Below are 20,093 nucleotides of genomic sequence, written 5' to 3' on the forward strand. Positions count from 1 at the left end.
TTCAGAACTGTTTTTTTGCCGACAGAACATTTCGATGCAAAACTTAAGTCTACACAGATATTACATATCATAAATGACCTTCAGAAAGGGTATTCTAAAAAAGTAAGGTGCAATACATTCATATTCTTCTTCTTCTTCTTCTTTGAAGCTAATAACAGACTTTGAGAAATAAACACAATTCAACCGCACATTTTAACTCAGAGACTTTTAGAGCATTTTAACTTGAGTAATAATCTTGTGGGCTGGATTTTAGACTTTTTAACAAACAGGACACAGAGGGTCAGAGTAACTGGCTTTTTATCTGACAAGGTGTGCTCCTCCATTGGTTCACCACAAGGGTGCGTGCTCTCACCCTTGTTATTTATCCTGTACACTAATATGTGTCAGAGTGCTTTTAAGAACCGATTCATTTTAAAATATGCCGATGATTCTGTTATTGTCAGCCTACTTCAGGGAACAGAAAATAGTCACGGCACTATCATTGACGACTTTGTCAAGTGGTGTGAGGACTCACACCTTCAGCTCAACGAAACCAAGACTAAAGACATGGCCATTGATTTTAGGAAAAATGCCAATACTCCTGAACCTATCACAATAAAGGGGCAAGTCATCGAACAAGTTAAATCTTATAAATATCTTGGGACTATCATCGACTCCACTTTGAATTTTAAATTAAACTGTGAAGCTGTGAGCAGGAAGGGACACCAGCGTCTATTCTGTCTGCGGAAGTTGTCCCGTTTCCACATTGACAGGACCATGATGACACTTTTTTATCGTGCTTTTATTGAGTCGGTTTTAACTTTTTCACTTGTGGCATGGTTTGGAAACCTTCCCATAAGAGAAAGGAACTCACTGAACCAGATCGTTAAATGGTCTAGTCGGCTTATTGGGGAGTCACAGCTGTGCCTAGAGTCGCTGTACACCAGGCAGGTACAGCGACTTGCCAGCTCCATTTCCATTGATGACTCCCATCCACTGGCATCTGAGTTCCAACCGCTCCCATCTGGACGGAGATTCAAAGTCCCGAGAGTTAGGACCACTCACTACAGGAACAGCTTTGTTCCTGCAGCGGTCTCTCTTTTAAATAAGTCTTGACGCACTTTACTTTGTGTGGTCTGTCTTATTTTAATGTGGTCTTAACTTATTTATTTATTTATTTATTTCTTGTTATCCCACTGTTCCTTGTATCATGCTTTTATGGTTTTAGCATGTTCTTAACAGGTTTCATATTGGCATTTTAATGAGATCGAGTGACTCTCAATTATTTACTTAGGCCTATTTATATTAGTCTCTTTACCATGATCAGTGAGCTGCTAAGAGTACCTGTCATGTCTCTTGTCTGTGCTGTTTTAACCTGTTTTTCTGTATGTGTCCCGTGTCTTTAATGTTTGTGTATAACATTTGAGATGCACTCTCCAAACTGCAAAACAAATCTACCTACGGGTACCAATAAAGTTACCTTGAACCTTGAACCTTGAAGTGGCACAGAAACTAACTAACCAAACAAGTAATAATATAAGAAAGTGCAGCATGCGGTCTTTCCAGTCTGTAGTTCCTGACCTTTCACAACCAACGAGGCCATGGTTTCACTGGATCCTGCCTTGTTGACAGCTTTACATTTATACATTCCAGAGTCAGACAACTTCAGCGTGGGAACTTTGAGTGTGCAGCTGTTGTCGCTGAAAGAAATCTCGTAATTTGGTCCGCTCTGTATCTCCTCCTCATTATGGTACCATGAGATGGTAAAAGGTGGGGAGCCCGACACTTTGCACTCCATCTCTCCAGCTTGCCCCACTACTGTGTTGCAGTCCTTCAACTTCCTTGAAAATGTTGGAGGTATGATCTTATCTGTTAGGGAGGGAAACGAGGAGTTAGTGATGCGTCAGGACAAATCCAAATGTAAATGTACTCTTAGTAATAGGGCTGGGTATGAAACCTCTTTGTTTTCTTGGTACAAGCCAAAATGTGTTGTCTTGTGTTTAGACAAAATATAACATTTGAGAACTTTTGCTTCTGTTGGTAAATTCAAAACTTTTTGCTGAAAAAGCATGTTTATATTTGTAAATTTTCAAATAATACCCAGCCCTAATCATCAAACTCCAAGTATAAAGACAAAACTAACCTAAGACAGTGAGGTTAATTTTACTCAGGTCCTTCCCAACCTCGTTCATAATTTCAAACGTATATTCTCCAGAGTCCACTTTCTCAGCAGAGAGCACATTCAAGCTAGAAATCATCCGAGAAAATGAGATTTTGTATTTCCTCCCGGAGGCCAGCTCAACACCATCCTTGAACCACTTAGGTGTGAGCTCTGGGGTTCCACACACTTTGACCTCTAGGGCAGCAATGTCGCCTGCTGTCACACTCAGAGCATCAGGCTTATCCACTATCTTAGCAGGTTCTGAAATCAACAGAGAAGGAGCAGAACATGTTTTTAATCAAACCTGCAAGGGAAGGATGAAAAAAATGCATGAGAAAGAGAGAATTATATGGTTACAAACCTAGAACAGTCAAGTTAGCGAAACACTCCACACTCCCAGCATCGTTTCTGAGTTGGCAGGTGTATTTGCCTGCCGTGGTTGCATCAGCCTTAAAGACTTTAAGAGCGACCTGGTTGTTCTCAAAGGTGATTTTCCTGTTGTCACCGTCTCTGAGAATGTGATCCTTGTCTTGAACCCAGGACACAGTAATGGGTTCAGAGCCTTTAACAGTGGCCACAAGGGTCACCTCCTCTCCCAGTATCACTGTCATGTTTGACAGTCTCTTCACAAACGACGGTGGCTCTGAAGAGAGGAGAAAAACAGCGCAAAAGGGAAAGTCAGCAAGGTGACAGTAATCTAATACTTTTGATTTTCATTTGAGACCATCGCAATTTCTACTGACCTCTGAGTTTAACCGAAGTCTGGCAGGTGTCACTTCCTACACTGTTTGACACTTTGCACTCGTATTCGCCGGCATCCGAGGTCTCTATCCCAATGACATGCAGCGTAGCTGAGCTGCCCTCGCTCACCATCTTATACTTCCTGCTCTCCATCAGAGGTTTCCTGTCTTTGAACCAGGTGATCTGGAACGGAGCTGTACCACTCATCTCGCAGTACAGACTCACGTCCTTACCCTTCAGCCCTTCAATGGGCTGAGGTACTTTGACAAAAGACGGCGGGTCTACAAAAAGATCAGGAAACCGTTATAGAGGAATACACGGGAAAAGACTCCATGACGAAATCTTAAAGCTGAAATCCGTAACATTTTATGAGTCGTCACGCTCTGCAGTGGAACAAGGCCCACAGCTAAGGTGGTGGAGATGTTAAGGAAGTTTGTCGGAACTACAGGTGTGGTGGTGAGGATGCTGGAACAAAAGATGGCAGAACTGAGAATGTTTGTTCAGCTATAGCCCACACAGCATAATTTTTGTGGTAATTTAATCTATGATAAGATGGCATAGTAATTTTGACAAGTTTATGCAATTATAGCCATTGAAAGCTAAGCTGAGGGAGGTTGCTGGAACTGCAGCTATGATGGCTGAGTTTCCAGATAGTGGACTTGTGAGTGTTCGATGGATGTGAGATGATGGACACATCTAACATGTAAAATGTGGAAGGTTGTATCTAAAATGTCGGGTTGTTGTAGGAATTTGTTGGAACTACAGGTAAGATGGCAGAGTCGTGGAAGTGCCACTGAGATGAGCTGAGATGGCAGTTGTTGTGGCAACTTGTTGGCACTACAGCAAAGGCTGCTGAGTTGTAAATGTTGGCTGAAACTACAGCTAAGATGGCATCATTGATGTGAAACTGGTTGGAAATACAAAAAAGACTGGATTTTTATTAAAATAAATGAAGCTTTTTGGAGTTATAGTCAATATTTGATGGACCTACAGGTGAGATGGCAGAGTCATGGAAGTGTCACTGAGATGAGCTGAGATGGCAAAGTTGTTGTAGTAACTTGTTGGCGCTACAGAAATGTCTGTTGAAACTACAGCTAAGATGGCATCATTGAACCGGTTGGAACTACAATTAAGAGTGGATTTTTAATTCATTTAAATGGAGTATTTTGGAGTTACAGTCCATATAATGGACTATTGAATATGTGATGGATGGATTTGATGGTTAAGTGTTGCGGATGATTGTGTATCAAGTAGGTTTTCCTTTGCAATGCCCCAAAAATGGGGCAGCCCAACAAGCTGCTGAACATTCTCAAATGCAGAAAAAAGGAGGGTCTCGAATCAAGGGAACGTTGAACATGGACCTGAACATTTGACAATACTCCACCATATCAGAGGGCTATGTAAAGGACTTCTAAAAATGTTCGGTATTCCAGCTTTAAGCAATACAACAAAACTTTGACTAAAACCACCAGAACACACTGAACAGCCAGTGCATCAAAAAGGAAGACCATGAATGACAAATGATAATTAGAAAGTCAGTGAGAGGCTGACCTTTAATGGTAAGTGTGGTGCTGCAGCTGACACTGCCAGCGTCATTCTGAGCTTCACAGGTGTAAACTCCATCATCATCAAAGCTGGTAGAAAGCAGTTCCAGGACTGCTACTGAGTCAACAAATGATGTCTTGTTGTTGCCCCCATCCGTGACCTTGGTGTCATGTTTGTACCAGGTCACTTTCAAAGGGGCTGTGCCACTGACTTTGCACTCCAGTCGGAGTGGCTCACCCTGCTTCATAAACTTAGTGGCAGGGAGTTTCAGCACAAACTCAGGTGGTTCTGGAAAGCCAAAGTACAAACACGTTAGCTGCCGAAAGTGTGTAGGGACATGTAAGAGATGCTTATGACACTCAGGAGGTGAGCACATGAGATGAGCTGAGGAGATGAGCTGACAATGATGGGTTAGCAGCAGAGGCAGGATGGGTATGGAAATGCAGGGTTAGAAGAAGTTTAAAAAAAAAAAAAAACAACTTCAAATACTAACAATCAAAGTGCTGCCAAGCTGGTTAAATGAGATAGAGAATCACTAGTTTTAGCCAGTAATGCAGATGTGACATAGATACAGTCACGCAAGAGTTGATTTAAAAGATGTAAATCCAACCTTTGACCGTCAAGTCTGCACTACAGCGTACAGAGCCAGCATCATTGCTGACTTGGCAAGAGTAAGATCCACTCTGGGTGACACCCACTGAAAAGAGCTCTAAGAAGCAAGATAGCCCATCCAGCCCGGTGAAACAAGTGGGCCCAGTCATGAGTTCTGTGTCCTCCTTGAACCATTTGACGATGAAGGGAGGTGTTCCCTTAAATGTGCCTTTGAAGCGTACAGTAGCATTGGGCAGAGCTGCTTGAGACTCAGGCAATGTAACAAAGCTGGGAGGTTCTGAAGAGAACAAGACGGACCAGGTTAAAGAGGTATTCCCCTTTAGTTTAGGGTTACATAACCATTGTACTGGAGATCACTGTCTAACCTTTAACCATGAGGGATCCACTGCATTCACAACTTCCTGCTGCATTGGTCAGTTTGCAAGAGAAGGATCCTGCATCAGATGTCTCTAGCTGTTCAATTTCAACAGACACAGTGTTGTCCTGCTGAATGAGTTTGTGTTTTACACCACTAGAGATTTTGGTCCCGTCTTTCTGCCATTCCACAGAGATGGGGAGGGAACCAGATATTTTGCAACATATCTGAACAAAGGAACCCAATATCTCTTGCATGTCTCCCAGTGGTTTGATGAAGCTTGGGGCAATTACTTGTTCTGTTACCAAAAGAATAACAAGAAAGCAGTAAGACTTTGTTCAACATGTCACATGTACCACAGTGGCAATGTTTTTTACACCAACCTAGTACGATCACTTTGACCTTGCAGGTACAGGCACTGATGTGGTTTGCCACCTCAAAGACATACTCTCCTTCATCCTCTTTCTGAGCAGACTGAATCTTGAGGCTGCTGATGTTGTTCTCAAATGTCAGCTTGTGCTGCCTGATGGACTGAAGCTCCCTGCCATCTTTCATCCATTTCACTTTGAGCTCAGGGGAGCCTGTTACCTTACAGTCCAGACTGACTGGATCTCCGACTGTAACCTTGATCACCTCAGGTTTCTCTGTGATCTGAGGAGGCTCTAAAATGCAAAACAAATTCAAGAATTCATAAACCTTCTAACTAAGTTAGGATCACGCCAAGATTTGATAGATGATTAGTTAAGCATGGGTATACCTTGCACTGTGAGGATGGCAAAGCACTTATCCTGCCCAGCCTCGTTAACCACCTGGCAGGTGTATTTCCCACTGTGTGATGCCTCACAGGCAGGAATCCTGAGAGTGGCCACATTATTCTCAAATGTTCTCTCAATCTTCGGATCCTCCAAAATCCAGTTCTCATCTTTTTGCCATTGTACAGAGAGAGTGGGAGAACCCACCACAATGCACTGAAACTCTGCCATTTTACCCAGAACAGTGGCAGTGTTCTCAATCCTCTTGTTAAATGTTGGTGGTTCTGTTCAAAACAACCAATGAAATGTTAAATTGCCTGTTATTAGCTCAAAAGATGAAAATGTGGATTTGTAATTCTGATTAAACTAACCTTTGAGGTTTAGCGTAGTCTTACAAGTACAGCTTCCCACCTCGTTAGCAACAGTACACTGGTACTCTCCGACATCTACAGTGTCACATTTGTGCACCTCTAGACTCACAGTGCCATTCATCTGTGAGAAGCCATGTTTAGCACTGGGTTTGATCTCCTTTCCATCCTTGTGCCATATTATCTCAAATGGACCAGTCCCAGAAACCTGACAGTCAAAACAGACACTGGAGCCCTTCACAACATCAGCTGGAGCCAGCTCTCTTATAAATGATGGCGGTTCTGAGATGAAGAAAAAACAAACTGTCATCTTTTTCTCAAGGGTTAACCATTTTCTAAAACTTTATGCCAAAATGAGCACTGTGTCATCTAACAAAACCAACCTTTGACCTTGAGCTCCATGCTGCAGCTTTCACTACCAGCCTCATTACGAGCCTCACAGTAGTAAAGCCCACTGTCTTTGGTCTCGGCTCCACAGACTTCCAGAGTGGCCACAGAATTAACGAAGGCCATCTTGTATCTATCGCTTGGGCTGATCTCAGAGCCTTCCCTGAACCAGTAGATGTCTATTTCAGGTGTGCCAGTCACCTGGCACTCAAACACTTTACTCTGACCAGGGCGGACCACAGACATGCGGGCTGGGGTCCGTGTGAACTTAGGGGGCTCTACGAAGTAAAACAATAGATGTAACCATCAGACAGACAGGCACAACTTGATCTCTATAAAGTTGACAAAATGTGTGTTTCCATCCAACTGTTGCTCAAATTTTGTGCGCTTCCATCAATTTGAGTTTCATATAAAGAATGATAACCTTTGACAAAGAGTGTTGCTTGGCATGAAGTGGAGCCAACATCATTCTGTATTTCACAGACATAGTCTCCAGAATCTGAGGCTTTGGCAAAGAAGAGGATCAGTGAACTTGAGGTGTTGTCTTTGATCACAGAGCAGTCAGCGCTGGATAAAATCTCTTTGTTGTTTTTAAACCATTTGGTGGTCAGTGCCGGCGTGCCAGAGTACAGTATATTGAACTGGACCTTCGAGCCTGGCAAAACATTCATGGATTCAGGCTTTTCAAGTATGGATGGTGGTTCTGGAAAAGAAAAATTAATTAATGCTTGTAAAAGCTGCACATATGGAAAAATCATTTTGGTTGTGCAGCTATATATAATTAGACACGTTTACCAACTAATCAATACTACAAAAACAAATTCTGTTCAAACCTTTAACAAACAAGATTCCGGAACACTGGACAGTTCCTGCTTTGTTTTTGGCGATGCAGGTGTAGCTGCCACTATCTTTACTATCAAGATTGGAGATTTCCAGAAAAGCAACATTCTCAAAGAATGTGCATTTGTGTTTCTCATCAGTCTGGATCTCTTTCTCATCTTTGTACCACTGTATGGTTATTGGCAGGGAGCCAGATACAAGACTCTCCAGATGAGCAAACGATCCTTTGATACCTTCCGTCTGCTTCAGTTTTCTTGTAAAAGATGGTGGAATTATTTGATCTAACATACATAGAAGAAAGAAGAAGTGAGAAGCAATGTCCAAGGTAAAATGGAATTAAACAACATTCATTTTAAATTCTGGGATACACATTAAGAACTAACCAAGAACAGTGAGTGTGGCGTCGCAAGAACTTTGGCCAACATCATTTGAAATCTCAAAAGTATATTCACCACCATCGCTTTTGTCAGTTTTCATAATCTTGAGCACAGAGCTGGTGTCTGTGCTATGTACTTTATATCTCTGGCCTGAGGTCAGCTCCTTGCCAGCCTTTTGCCATCTGGCCTTCAGCGGTTTTGTGCCTGAGAACCTGGCCTCCAAAGTGGCTGGATCCCCCTGAGTCACACTGATAGACTTGGCCTCCTCTGTGACCTTAGCTGGCTCTGGGACGTCAAACAAAACAGTAAGTAAAGAAAATTAAACCTGATTTTCTAAACAATTAACAGACCAAGAACTGAAGTCAATACAAGATTAAAGATGCATTTGGTCCTCTGTTTGAGTTGAGGTGGTCATGGGTCAATGGTAAATCAATCACCAATGAAAAGAGGGACCAATGAAAAAGTCCCTGCAGGACATGAATAAACAAGGCCAAACAAGCCCATCATTTGTTCTATTCGCAACATCGATACATCACTACATGTAGGTTTTATGACACACATTAAAGGTAAATGGAGGGAATTAACAGCTATTTGACAGCTGTCAATCAAATATTTGAGTGAAATGTTACAATGCACAAACTCTGAGAACTCAAACTACAGAACTTGTGTGAATATTCAGAAAAGTGTGAGGTCACGAATTGATAAGGATTGCCTGAACGCCCCAAATTAGAATTCAGTTTCAAATGCCAGATCTGGAGCATCTTGACTAACCTTTGACTGTCAAAACAGCAGAGCACGTCTGGCTTCCAGCCTGATTGTGAGCCTGGCAAGAGTATTTGCCACCATGTTTGCTCTGTAAGTTGGTGATGTGCAGCAGAGCAGTCTTGTTCTCATATGTAATCTGAATGTGTTCAGCCTCTTTGAGCTCGTGGTTGTCTTTCATCCAGGACACAGTCATGGGCTCTGAGCCCTTCAGAATGCACTGCAGAGAAACCTCACTGGCCACCAAGGAACTGACATTCCCCAGCTTTTCCACGAATGATGGCGGTTCTACAAGGAAAAATTTTATATGAATATTATTGTTGTCACTACAAACTATTAGCCTCGCAAAGTCAGACTTCACCCTGCAAGCTCAGTCTTTTCTAAAAAATGTATGTTTGGAAACGATCCAGAGGATCTGCTGAGCCTGATGCATTCAGGACCAGTCAAGAGAGCTTGGGTGAGTGTTCAGATGGTGAACTGTTGTGCCTCTACACTCCTTTTCCAAGGCAACAACTTCAATTGAGCATGAAGGGTACTGCTTTCAATCCGATACATACAAAATAAAGTATACTGCAAGTCTGTCTGTCCCAAAAGAGGGATTCCCCCACCTTTGCTGCTCTTCCTGAGGTTTCCCCCTTTTTTTGTCAAAAATGTTGAATTTTTTTTCTTTTGAATTGAGGGTCTATGGATAGATGATGCTTCGTGTTGCACAGATTGTAAAGCCCTCAGACAAATTTGTAATTTCTGGAAATATAAAAAACTGACTCAATGTTACTATATCTATGAAGTCAACTAGAAACAAAGCCTTAAACAAATGCCTTCTGAGCATTGCCAGATCTGAAGAAGCAAAGTGTGAATTGTGCACTAGCTTTGCGAGGCTAACCAAATATAGATATGGAGCAGATCTGCAGTGTAGGCTTTTGAAAAGTCAGGAGAAAAGGTGATTGTAAAGATACGTCCATCACATCTAAACCAACCTTTTAGTGTTACTTGACAATCAGACGAGGCCCTCCCGACTTCATTCTCAACAGTACACTGGTACAAACCAACGTCTCCTGCCTCTACCGCCAACACCTGCAGAGCTATCAGGTCATCTTTCACAGTGATCCTGTGTCTCTTGTCATTCCTAATAAGCTTTGTGTTTTTATAGAAAGACACACTGAAAGGGGCGGAACCAGAGACTTGACCCTCCAGCATCATCTCAGAACCTTTCACCACATCTTTGGTCTCCAAGATACGCACAAACAATGGAGGCTCTAGAAGAAAAACAATAGATGTGTCAGCGCATTACACTAGACTACAAGTATGACGTATGACGATGCAAAGTCAAAAAAGTCAAATCAAAGACTCCACTGGAGTTTTATGAAGTTGAAGATTCTATTTCTGAATGACTTCTTCAGCTCTAATGACATCCTCAGTGTTTACCCTATAGAGAGCCCACAACCCATTTTAGGCTCATTTAGGTCTTACCAGGTGTTCTCAGGTATGTCCTAATGCCCCAGGGGGGTGTGGTGTCTTGACAGGATAAATGCTGATGATTTGTCATTTGAACTTAAGAAAAGCCTTCAATGTTACAGTGGATCTTCATTCATTGAAAATGTGAGAAAAATAAATGACTGAAAACTGAAGGTATTGTTTCAAACTAAACCAACCTTTGACTGTAACTGTACTGCTACAGCGGTCACTACCAGCCTCACTGGATGCCACACAGACATAATCCCCACTATCCTTTACTGTACAGTTGACTATTTCCAAAGATGCCACTAAGTCAGTCAAGGCCATTGTGTATTTAGGACTGGAGCTGATCTCCATTTCATCCTTGAACCATTTAAAATTGATGATGGGGCTGCCTGTCACTTTGCACTCCAGCCTGGTGGAGTCACCACTGGTGACGAGCTTGGCTGCCTCCAGCTTCCTCACAAACACAGGAGGTTCTGAGAGAAGAGGTTAACATTTATTATCAGTCAGAAGGCATTTCGTTAGTATCAAAAGAGATATTGATGTAATTTAAGAATGTCAAAACATTTTCATGCAGCTGCAGATACTGAAGAAAGGCACCTTTCACAAAGAGGACTGCGGTGCAATCCACCTTCCCAGCATCATTGGATACTTGGCATGTGTATTTAGCAGAGTCACTGGGTTTCACAGAGTGAAGCTCCAAAGAACTCGAAGAGGCATCTTTCTTTATGAAACATGTTCCTCCAGTTATGATCTCTTTGTCCTCTCTGAACCACTTAACAGCTAAAGGAGCTGTTCCAGTGAATGCAGCTCTGAAGGAAACAGTGGTTCCTGGTATAACATCCTGGTTGTCTGGTTTCACTGTGAACACTGGAGGCTCTGGAAGCCATAAACAAAAAGTTTGCATTTCATGTTAGCATGAAATCATTAAGTGAATGTATACAACAAACAGAAGCACAACATAAGCAAGCCTCCATAACCTTTGACATAGAGGGTGCCGCTGGTTTCTTTAAAGCCCGCTGAATTGGTGGCTCTGCATTTGTAAACCCCAGAGTCGGCCTTCTCCAGCCGAATAATTTGCAGTGTCGCAGAGGTGTCTTTGAATTCAGGCTGGAATTTGGATCCAGGTTCAATTTCCTGATCATCTTTGAACCAAGCTATGGTCATGGGCTGGGACCCTGACACCTTACAATCCATGGAGACATCATTACCAATGTTACCATCAACTCTTTTCAGGGACTTGGTGAAAGTTGGAGGCATTATCCGATCTGGTTGTTGAAGAAAAAACATCTAATGCATTAACACAATTTCAGCTTTTTTAAAAAAAGAATCACTCAGTAAAAATCCAAAAGCAAACGCACACTTTCCTTTACAATTAAGAGTATTGCGATGTTTCAGTTGGGATGAATGAATGAAAATGTGTGAATGCAATGTGTCGAAGTTTGTCTCCTTCTAATAAACATAATCAGCAACTACAGATGTTGGATGTAAGAAGCTGTTAGTAACTAAGACTTGCCATATTTCCATTATTTATAAAGCAGCTATATTATTATCAAATGTTAAAGAAACAGAAACTAGGAGCTAACCTAAGACAGTGACTGAGCATGTGCACTGGTCTTTCCCAACTTTATTCGACACCTCCATCTTGTACTCTGAAGTGTCTCCTTTTTCTGCCGTAAGAATCTTCATGGCGGCAGTATTGTCCTTCAGAGTCATCTTGTATTTGCGGCCACTGATCATCTCCTTCCCATCTTTAAACCACTTCACTTTGAGGTCTGGGCTTCCAGAAATAGTGCACTCCAATGTGGCTGACTCCCCTGCAGTCACACTAATTGACTCTGCAGGTTCTACAATTCTGGCAGGTTCTGGGATACAGAGAGACTCATTAGTAGTCAAGATATAAGAGTTTAGACACAAGAACCTATAGAGGTTGACATAAAATAAGTGATGTCATCTGACCTTGCACAGTCAAGGTAGCTTCACATTTTTGTTGGCCAGCCTCATTCTCAGCTTGGCATGAATATTTGCCACCATGGCTGATGGCTACCGTTGTTATCATCAAGCAAGCAACATTGTTTTCAAACACCATCTTGATATTTGGATCATCATCTCTCAGTATTTCAGAGTCTTTCATCCATTTAACAGTGATGGGAGCTGAGCCCTTAATGGTTCCCTGTAGTTTCACTGTATTTCCCAATACTGCTGTAGCACTCTCAACCCTCTTTGCGAAAGTTGGTGGCTCTACAAAAAACACATTATGAGTTAAAAACTGATCTCAAAGCACAAAATTTTACCTCAATAATGCGATTTAATTACAGTTTACTAACCTTTAAGTTTAGCAATGGCCTTAGTGGTGACTTTCCCTACATCATTGGATATGACACACTGATAATCCCCAACATCTGCACTTTCAAAGGTCTGGATCTCCAGCCTTGACAAGGAATCTTGGGAGATTATTTTATATTTCTGATCACTGATAATGGCTTTCTTATTTTTTAACCAACTGATTTCAAAAGGAGCTGTTCCTGTGATCTCACACTCCAGCTGTGCTGCTACTCCCTTCACTGCCTCTAGTGTCTGCAGTTCTTTTCTAATAGATGGTGGCTCTGGATGTCAAAAGAGTAAAGAAAGCATATGCAGTTAATACCAACAGCTATATTACTTGAACAGTGAGTGTAAAGTAAATTCAACATTTAACAAACCTTTAACAGCTACAAGAGTGTTGCAGCTCTCGCTGCCAGCATTATTTGAAACCTCACAGGTGTAACTCCCACTGTCGGCGACCAGAAGGTTCATAATCTCCAGAGTGGCAACTCCATTTTTGAAAGCGATTTTATATTTTTCTCCATCACTAAGATCTCTCTCATTCCAGAACCAGTGAATGTGAAGTTCAGGTGATCCTTTAACGGTGCACTGTAGGCGTGCAGCTATACCTTGTTTCCATGTAATCTTAGGTTCCATTTTCTTTACAAAGGCAGGGGGCTCTGAAAGGGGTTTTTAGTTCAAAAACACCAAGATTTTTAAATGTTGTCAAAAGAAAGACAGAAAAAAGAAATGCAAAAGAAGAACACAATAGCAGTGCATAGTGTTAGCATCAGCTTGCAGTTGGCTGAAAACAATTGTCAGCAATAATTCACTAGCTAATTTCAAGAGATCTATGCTTCCATCAAAGCTAACGGAAAGATCATCTTTAAGATCTTACCTTGAACTGTTACCACAGCCTCACAGGATGAGCTCCCAGCCTCATTTGTGGCTGTGCAAACATATTTCCCTGAGTCCTTTAATTTGGACTTAGGTATCTCAACAGCAGCCACCTTGTCCTCAAAGGACAGTTTACACTCCATGCTCTGGTGGACTTTTTTGCCATCCCTGGTCCAGGTGATGGTCACACCAGTATCCTCATCCACCTGGCACTCCAGCCTCAGTGGGTCATTGACAGCGGCTGACGCTGGCTCAATGGTCTTAACAAAGCTGGGCTTGTTGATAACCTTGAGCTCTGTGGTAAAGGTTGCAGTGCCGACACTGTTGGAGGCCTTGCACAGGTACACTCCTTGGTCAGTCAGCTCAAGGGTTTTAATGAGAAGGGAATACTTGTTCTTTTCACATTTCATGACATAGTTCCCTTCGGAGGAGATGGCTATGTTGTCCTTATGCCAGACAACATCCATGGGTGAAGATCCAGTGAGTGAGCACTGGAACACAGCTTGTTTTCCCACATATAAAGTCATTGGGTCTGGTTTTGATACAAATACCGGTGGGTACATTTCTATGGAGAGCAGGTAGAACATATGAAAAAAAAAATTGAACAAATTTTAAGAAGTGGTAAAATATACCAACATGAAAAATAAACTAGCCTGTGCAATCTCAACTTGATCCATGTACGTTTAAACATGAGAAAATTTGATCCTCAACATCACTGTGTCTTGTCAAGCATGACACATGATCCAATTTCTGAGCAAATCATCACTTCCGCACTACACCATGATTCAGGGTAAAACACAATGCAAATATGTATATAATTCTCTCTCTCTCAAACACACTCATATGTAAAGGTGATTTACATATGTACATATAATACATATATTAACACAATTTAAAAAAGGTCCCACTGAGGTCTTACCAGTGACAATGAGTGAGGCAGTGCAGCTGTCAGTACCATGCTGGTTTGAAGCCTTGCAGGTGTATTCATTGCTGTCAGCTTTGACGGGGTTCAGGAGCTCCAGGGATGAACTGGTCTGGCGGCTGAGGATCCTATACTTCTCACTCTGTTTGATCTCAATGCCAGACTTGTACCATTTGAAGGTCACACTCGGAGCTTCCTCAATTTCACATTCAAACTTGGCGTGGCTGCCGACATTTATCTCCAGAGGTGTGATTTTCTGCCTAAACACAGGTGGCACTGAGGTACACACAGACAAATTAAAAGATAAATGTTAGGAATGGAATCTAAGAAACTCTTGTAAAAAACTGAAAGATCAGGAACAGGAATGGTGGAATGTACAACAATGGTGGAAGTCAATTCAGGAGTGACTGTAAAGGAGAAAAATAGCAAGAACATTAGCCCCATGGTTTCACAAAAAACTGCCCAAAAGAAGATGCTGTCATTTAACATGATTCTCATGGGGCTAAGGTTCAGGCTAAAAGAAGGAGAAACAGCTTATGAAAGATGAAGTGATGTTGAAGTTGAATCCTTGAAAGCATGCAGAGACATTGGAGATGTGGAGAGAATGGACCTAAAGGAATGTGACAAACCATGGGTTTAAAACAAAGACACCTGTTGCCACTGACATGCCAAAGCGGCTATGAAAGTTCATCAAAGGATCATAACAACCATTATGGCAGGATGCTTATTGGCTACAGAGCCTTAAGCTAAACTTGGATGACTGTGATGTTATGATCTTTAGGCAATTACTGACGATACAATGGTGTTGACCAAACAAGACATGGTGAGTTAGTACCATCCAGTGCCCTGATAAGGTTGCTCATGCCGAGCTATGAAATGAATATAGAGACCATAGTGACAAATGCATAATTTTAAGTGAGGACAAAGGTCTTGAATGAACCGATTTATGTGAATGATTAGTCGTTCTGAGAGAAAATGGGTGAATGAATGAAGGATACATTGATTTTTCCTATTTTCAAACCTCTTGAGACCACAGTGAGCGTTGACGATGTTGTAGTCCTGCCGGCTTCATTCTCAGCCTCACAAACATATTCTCCTTGATGTCTCTCCTTGACAACTTTGTTGATAACCAATGTGTATGTGTCGTGGTCTTTGGAACACTTGAACTCTTTTCCAGATTTCACCAATTGCCCATTGAAAAACCAGTTTACCTTGGTGACATACTTAATCGTGGTGCTAAAGGTTACCTTACTATCTTCTTCAATGGATAAATCAGTGAGGGAGGTGACTATTACAGGGTATTCTTTCTGTTCTGGCCTGGATAGTGTGATTTCCTCTTTGAAAATCTCCTCCCTCTGATCTTTCTGGATGCTGATGTCCACCACCTGTTCAGTGGGGATGGTGGTGGGAGGTAAGGCAGTGGTAACAATAGCTGCCCCTACATCCTTCTCTCTGCTTTCCACTGTCACTGATCTCACCTCCTGCCTTGACACCTGGACTGACTGCTCAAAAGCCATGTGAGTCTCGGTGGAAATTGTAATCTGGGATGTCATGGTCTTTTCCATCTTTGCTGCCTTGGCTTCCTGCACCACAACCTGTTGCTCAGCTGCAGCACATTCAACTGCCATTTCAGACTCGGTCCTGAGTGCAGCAGCCTGAGATTTAATAGCAGTGAAATCCACTGCACTCTCTGCCACACTCACTGTTTCTACCATGGATGACAGCATTTGCTTTGAACGTGCTGAGGTGACCTGTGCCCTTTGAGGTTTGTCTAGCTGCATAGTGCCAGGCTGTTCTGAAGTAAGAACATGAGCTTCCTGGTACACTAAAGAGTGGAAAGCTGCTTGAAGTTCAGTTCTGAAGTCAGCTGTCTGAGGATACTGACCCTCAAAAGCCAGAGTGATCTCCATGGGAGCACCTGCTGTTGTGATCAGGTATGTAAACATGGCCCACTTGGGCTCCCTTTGAACCTTGATTTCCTGTACTTCTACAGCCTGTAACCTTCCTACAATGTCAGCCAGTAACACTGGCTGGTCACTGGCCACCGCAGACTGAAGAGCGTCTCTGAGCTGACAACGTATATTCAGACTAGATGGTTTAGGAATCTGAATCACAAAAGTCATCTCTTTGGGAAGAACTGTGTTATCTTTTGATTCTGATGCCATAAGGGACAGTTTTGGCTGTGTGGTCACAACGACTTTAGTGGACTCAGACTTGGTAATCTCCTGAGAGAGCTCACCCTTCAGGACTCGCTTCTCATCCATCACTATCGACTGCCTGACTGACTGGCCCTCCTGGATTTGAACAGCAAAGTCCTGTTCTGCTGCTTCTAAAAGGACACTACTCTCAGTGGAGATCTCCTTTTCCTCTATCTGGATTGGCTCCGTGGGAACTTTTGGCTCTACAGCTGTCTGGCAGGTGAATTTATCCACGGCTGTAAGATTCTCAGTGTGACCCTCCTCTAAGGTCTGACTGTCTGCCACAATGGTGACATGCATCACATTCAAGTTATCCTCCTTCTGCACCAAAGCTCGCTGCTGTTTGACATCAGTAGTAACTGGTGTCTCCTTTGGCAGCTGCATAGGTTGGAAGGAGAGCTGGAGGATGTTTTGAGGCCTCGGCTCAGTTCGAACCTGAGACTGAATGCCAGTCACAGACAAATCCAGCTCTGTGTGATAATCTGCTGTGAGTTCCCTTTTCTCTTCCAAGATTGCTGCATGACTCCTTGTCTTTTCTTGTTTCTGTGCTGCCACCTGTTGGTCAGGCTTCTCAATTATCAGAATACCCTCTTTGGGTAGTGCATCTGCAGGTTGGGTTGATTGGAGATGCAGCAGAGTAGGGTCTTCTTTCTGGGGCTGAATAGTCAGGGTACTTGCCTTGGCCTCAAACTGTGATGTGTCCTCACAAACTACTGTCCTCTGCTCATCCTGGCTAACTGTGTGTAACAGAGTGGGACTCTTCCTGGTTTCTGCCAGCTCTGGTGCTGGTTTCTCACAAGTGAATCTCCTCTCAGATGGAAGGAGGTCCTGGTCGGTGATAACCTGTAGGTGCAATAACTGCTCTGCTTCTATCTGTGACTGAATGGACATAGCACTGTCGAGACTTGGCAACTGCTGAGTGGGCTCAGCCTGCAGCATTTGCTTTTCTTCAGTAGTTAGAGCTGCCTTCATCATTCTATCCTTAGAGAGATGGGCTGTCTCCTCAGTGGGCCTTTGCATGGAGAACTTTGTCTCCTTGGAAAGAGTCTGTTTTGACTCGCTGACTGAGGCCAAGACTGGTCGGTGCTGTTCTTTCTCAAAAGAAGACTTCATAGCAGAATCTGCTGTTGCTAATTCAGTTGTGTGGCCCTCTGCAAGCACCTGCTTCTCTGCAGACTGGGCTGAGTATAAAATCTTAACACCTTCCTTAACCTTGTAACCCATCTCCTCTTGTGGTTTGGGAATATCCTGAGACTGCTCTTTTAGGATGGACAGTTGTGACTCGACTTGATGCCCACTGACAAGATGTTTAGGTTCTGAAGTGGGCCTGACAGTGGCAGACTTCCTGTCAGCCAGGGGCTCTGTGCTAACAGTAGAAAGTGGGGTGAGCTCCTCGGCAACAGCTGACATCACCTTTGACCTCTTTTCTCTACCTGCCTGAAGTTCAATGACCTCGGGGCTTTGAATGCGATCACAGTGCTGCTCTGTCAGGTCCTGTCTCTCTTCGACAGACGATGTAAATGCTGCCATGTGAAGCTGTTTCACAGGTACTGCTGAAATCTGAGATGGGTGGGTAGGAACCACAGACACCCTCTCCTCTATCTCATGAGATTGGAGCACTGCTGCCTGGTGGGTCAGCTGCTCACGATGAACAGTGGCAGCAGAGATATCTAGTTCTCTAAGGGAACCCACTTGCTCACTGGGAATTATCTGCCTGTCCTCAGTGCCAATGGTGTAAACCATCTGATCTGACCTAGCCCTGTCCTGACCTGGGAGGGTGACCTGGTACAAGCGGGACTCTGTTGCTTGTTCTGTCATTGAAACCTTATAGCCTTTCTTCTGAACCACTGTCAGCTGTTCCTGTTTGTGAGAAACAGAGAGTGATTCTCTGAATACAACAAGCTCAGCACTACAAGACGCCTCCCCAAACTGGTTGGAGACCTTACATGTGTACAAGCCACTGTCTTCTTGTTTGATGCTCTTAATATTGATGAAGCCAGATCCATCTGGGTTGGCTATAATGATGCAGTTTCTACTGGGCTGGATCTGGAAAGCCCCCTTGAACCACTTCACATCAGGGATTGGATCACCACTAGCTTTGTAATTAAAAGAAACCTCTCCTCCTTCAGAGCACCTCACAGGTTGGATCTGAACTGTGAAAGCAGGAGGTTGACCTGTGACCTTAAACATCTTTTCAACCCATTTCTCTGCCTGGCTGACATCTGTCTTTTTTACTTCAAGGTATGTAGTGCATGTTGTCTGGCCAAATCTGTTGGTGGCAATGCAAGAGTACTCTCCCTCATACTCAGATGTGACCTGGGTGATTACTAATGTGTACTCCTCCTTCTCCTCGATCAGCTTGTATATAGAGGAGCTCTTTATCATTTTTCCATTGTGAGACCACTGAACTGTCGGCTTTGGAAAGCCAGACACTTTGACAGTAAATGTGGCTGTCTCCCCAGTGGTTACAGCTGCTGGGGAGAGTTGGCTGAGGAAAACTGGCTTTTCTTTTTTCTTCTCTAAAGTGGAAGAGTAACGTTTGGACTCTGGCTTGAGTTCAAGTGTTTTTGTTTTCTGTGGTAAATGGACACCAGTGTAGTAGGTTTCCTCTTGTTCTTCCACAGTGGTGATGGTGGTGCTACAATGCTCTGTCAGGAAATATTGAGCAAGACTGAAAACAATATCCACAACACAAAAACTGTGATATGAACAAAGAATTCATGAAAGCAGATACTAGGGCTGTCCTTGACTACGGAAATTCGTCGTAGGATTTTTTTTTCCAATCAATCAATCAATCAATCAATCAATCGATAAGCTGACTAAATAAAGCACTGACTAACTGTCCCTCTACAGGCAAAATAATATGTGTGAATATTGATTTAAATGTTAAATTTTTTTTTTATATAAACTGCCCCCCCCGCCCCCCCCCCAAAAAACAATGTCAAAACAAAAACAAAAACAAAAATAAAGTAATAACAAAAAGTCAATTCCCCAAATGCACATGTGATTCTTTGACATTTCCTCAGCTGAAGAAATTATTCAGCTTTGCTTTTAAGTTTTCCAAATTAACCATTTATCTAGTTTTATTATTATTAAAGCTAAATGCACAAATAACCATTTGAATCTCATGCATAAGCAATAATTAGCTTACACAGATAGTTGAACATTGCATGCTTTCCATTTTAATTTAGAAGGTGAAAAATTACCAAAAGCTTTCTTTTTCTCCCCCAGAACAGAGCTCAGGCAAAGGTCACTATTTGGTATGGGTCGTAAAATCAGGTAATGTATTGGCACAAATATCAAAAAATTTACACAAAACAGTTTTTGACACTTGTACTTTGCCTGTAAAAGCGGATTGACAAATTGACACCAGCTAACCAATATGCACTCATGCCAATTGTTTACAAAAAAAAAGACAAAAAAGGGGGAAAAAAA

The 20,093-nt window shown here is 42.6% G+C and overlaps 1 protein-coding gene across 1 annotated transcript in view; it reads right to left on the minus strand.

The window, feature by feature from the left end:
- LOC143330788 (titin-like) overlaps nucleotides 1–20,093 on the minus strand; it is a 206,767-nt gene that overhangs the window by 142,927 nt on the left and 43,747 nt on the right. The window contains exons 38-62 of the mRNA XM_076747548.1: nucleotides 14,458–14,736; nucleotides 13,540–14,103; nucleotides 13,040–13,321; nucleotides 12,665–12,943; nucleotides 12,297–12,578; nucleotides 11,924–12,202; nucleotides 11,318–11,605; nucleotides 10,938–11,216; nucleotides 10,532–10,813; nucleotides 9,857–10,135; nucleotides 8,889–9,167; nucleotides 8,124–8,402; nucleotides 7,734–8,021; nucleotides 7,325–7,603; nucleotides 6,897–7,178; nucleotides 6,517–6,795; nucleotides 6,151–6,429; nucleotides 5,777–6,055; nucleotides 5,404–5,691; nucleotides 5,037–5,315; nucleotides 4,433–4,714; nucleotides 2,884–3,162; nucleotides 2,502–2,783; nucleotides 2,123–2,401; nucleotides 1,561–1,848 (exon numbers count right to left, since the gene is read on the minus strand). Of these exons, the coding sequence (XP_076603663.1) occupies nucleotides 1,561–1,848; nucleotides 2,123–2,401; nucleotides 2,502–2,783; nucleotides 2,884–3,162; nucleotides 4,433–4,714; nucleotides 5,037–5,315; nucleotides 5,404–5,691; nucleotides 5,777–6,055; nucleotides 6,151–6,429; nucleotides 6,517–6,795; nucleotides 6,897–7,178; nucleotides 7,325–7,603; nucleotides 7,734–8,021; nucleotides 8,124–8,402; nucleotides 8,889–9,167; nucleotides 9,857–10,135; nucleotides 10,532–10,813; nucleotides 10,938–11,216; nucleotides 11,318–11,605; nucleotides 11,924–12,202; nucleotides 12,297–12,578; nucleotides 12,665–12,943; nucleotides 13,040–13,321; nucleotides 13,540–14,103; nucleotides 14,458–14,736 (7,314 nt within the window). The remainder of the gene's footprint in view (nucleotides 1–1,560; nucleotides 1,849–2,122; nucleotides 2,402–2,501; nucleotides 2,784–2,883; nucleotides 3,163–4,432; nucleotides 4,715–5,036; nucleotides 5,316–5,403; nucleotides 5,692–5,776; nucleotides 6,056–6,150; nucleotides 6,430–6,516; nucleotides 6,796–6,896; nucleotides 7,179–7,324; nucleotides 7,604–7,733; nucleotides 8,022–8,123; nucleotides 8,403–8,888; nucleotides 9,168–9,856; nucleotides 10,136–10,531; nucleotides 10,814–10,937; nucleotides 11,217–11,317; nucleotides 11,606–11,923; nucleotides 12,203–12,296; nucleotides 12,579–12,664; nucleotides 12,944–13,039; nucleotides 13,322–13,539; nucleotides 14,104–14,457; nucleotides 14,737–20,093) is intronic.

This window comes from Chaetodon auriga, chromosome 13 (assembly GCF_051107435.1).
Source record: "Chaetodon auriga isolate fChaAug3 chromosome 13, fChaAug3.hap1, whole genome shotgun sequence".
NCBI lineage: Eukaryota > Metazoa > Chordata > Actinopteri > Chaetodontiformes > Chaetodontidae > Chaetodon > Chaetodon auriga.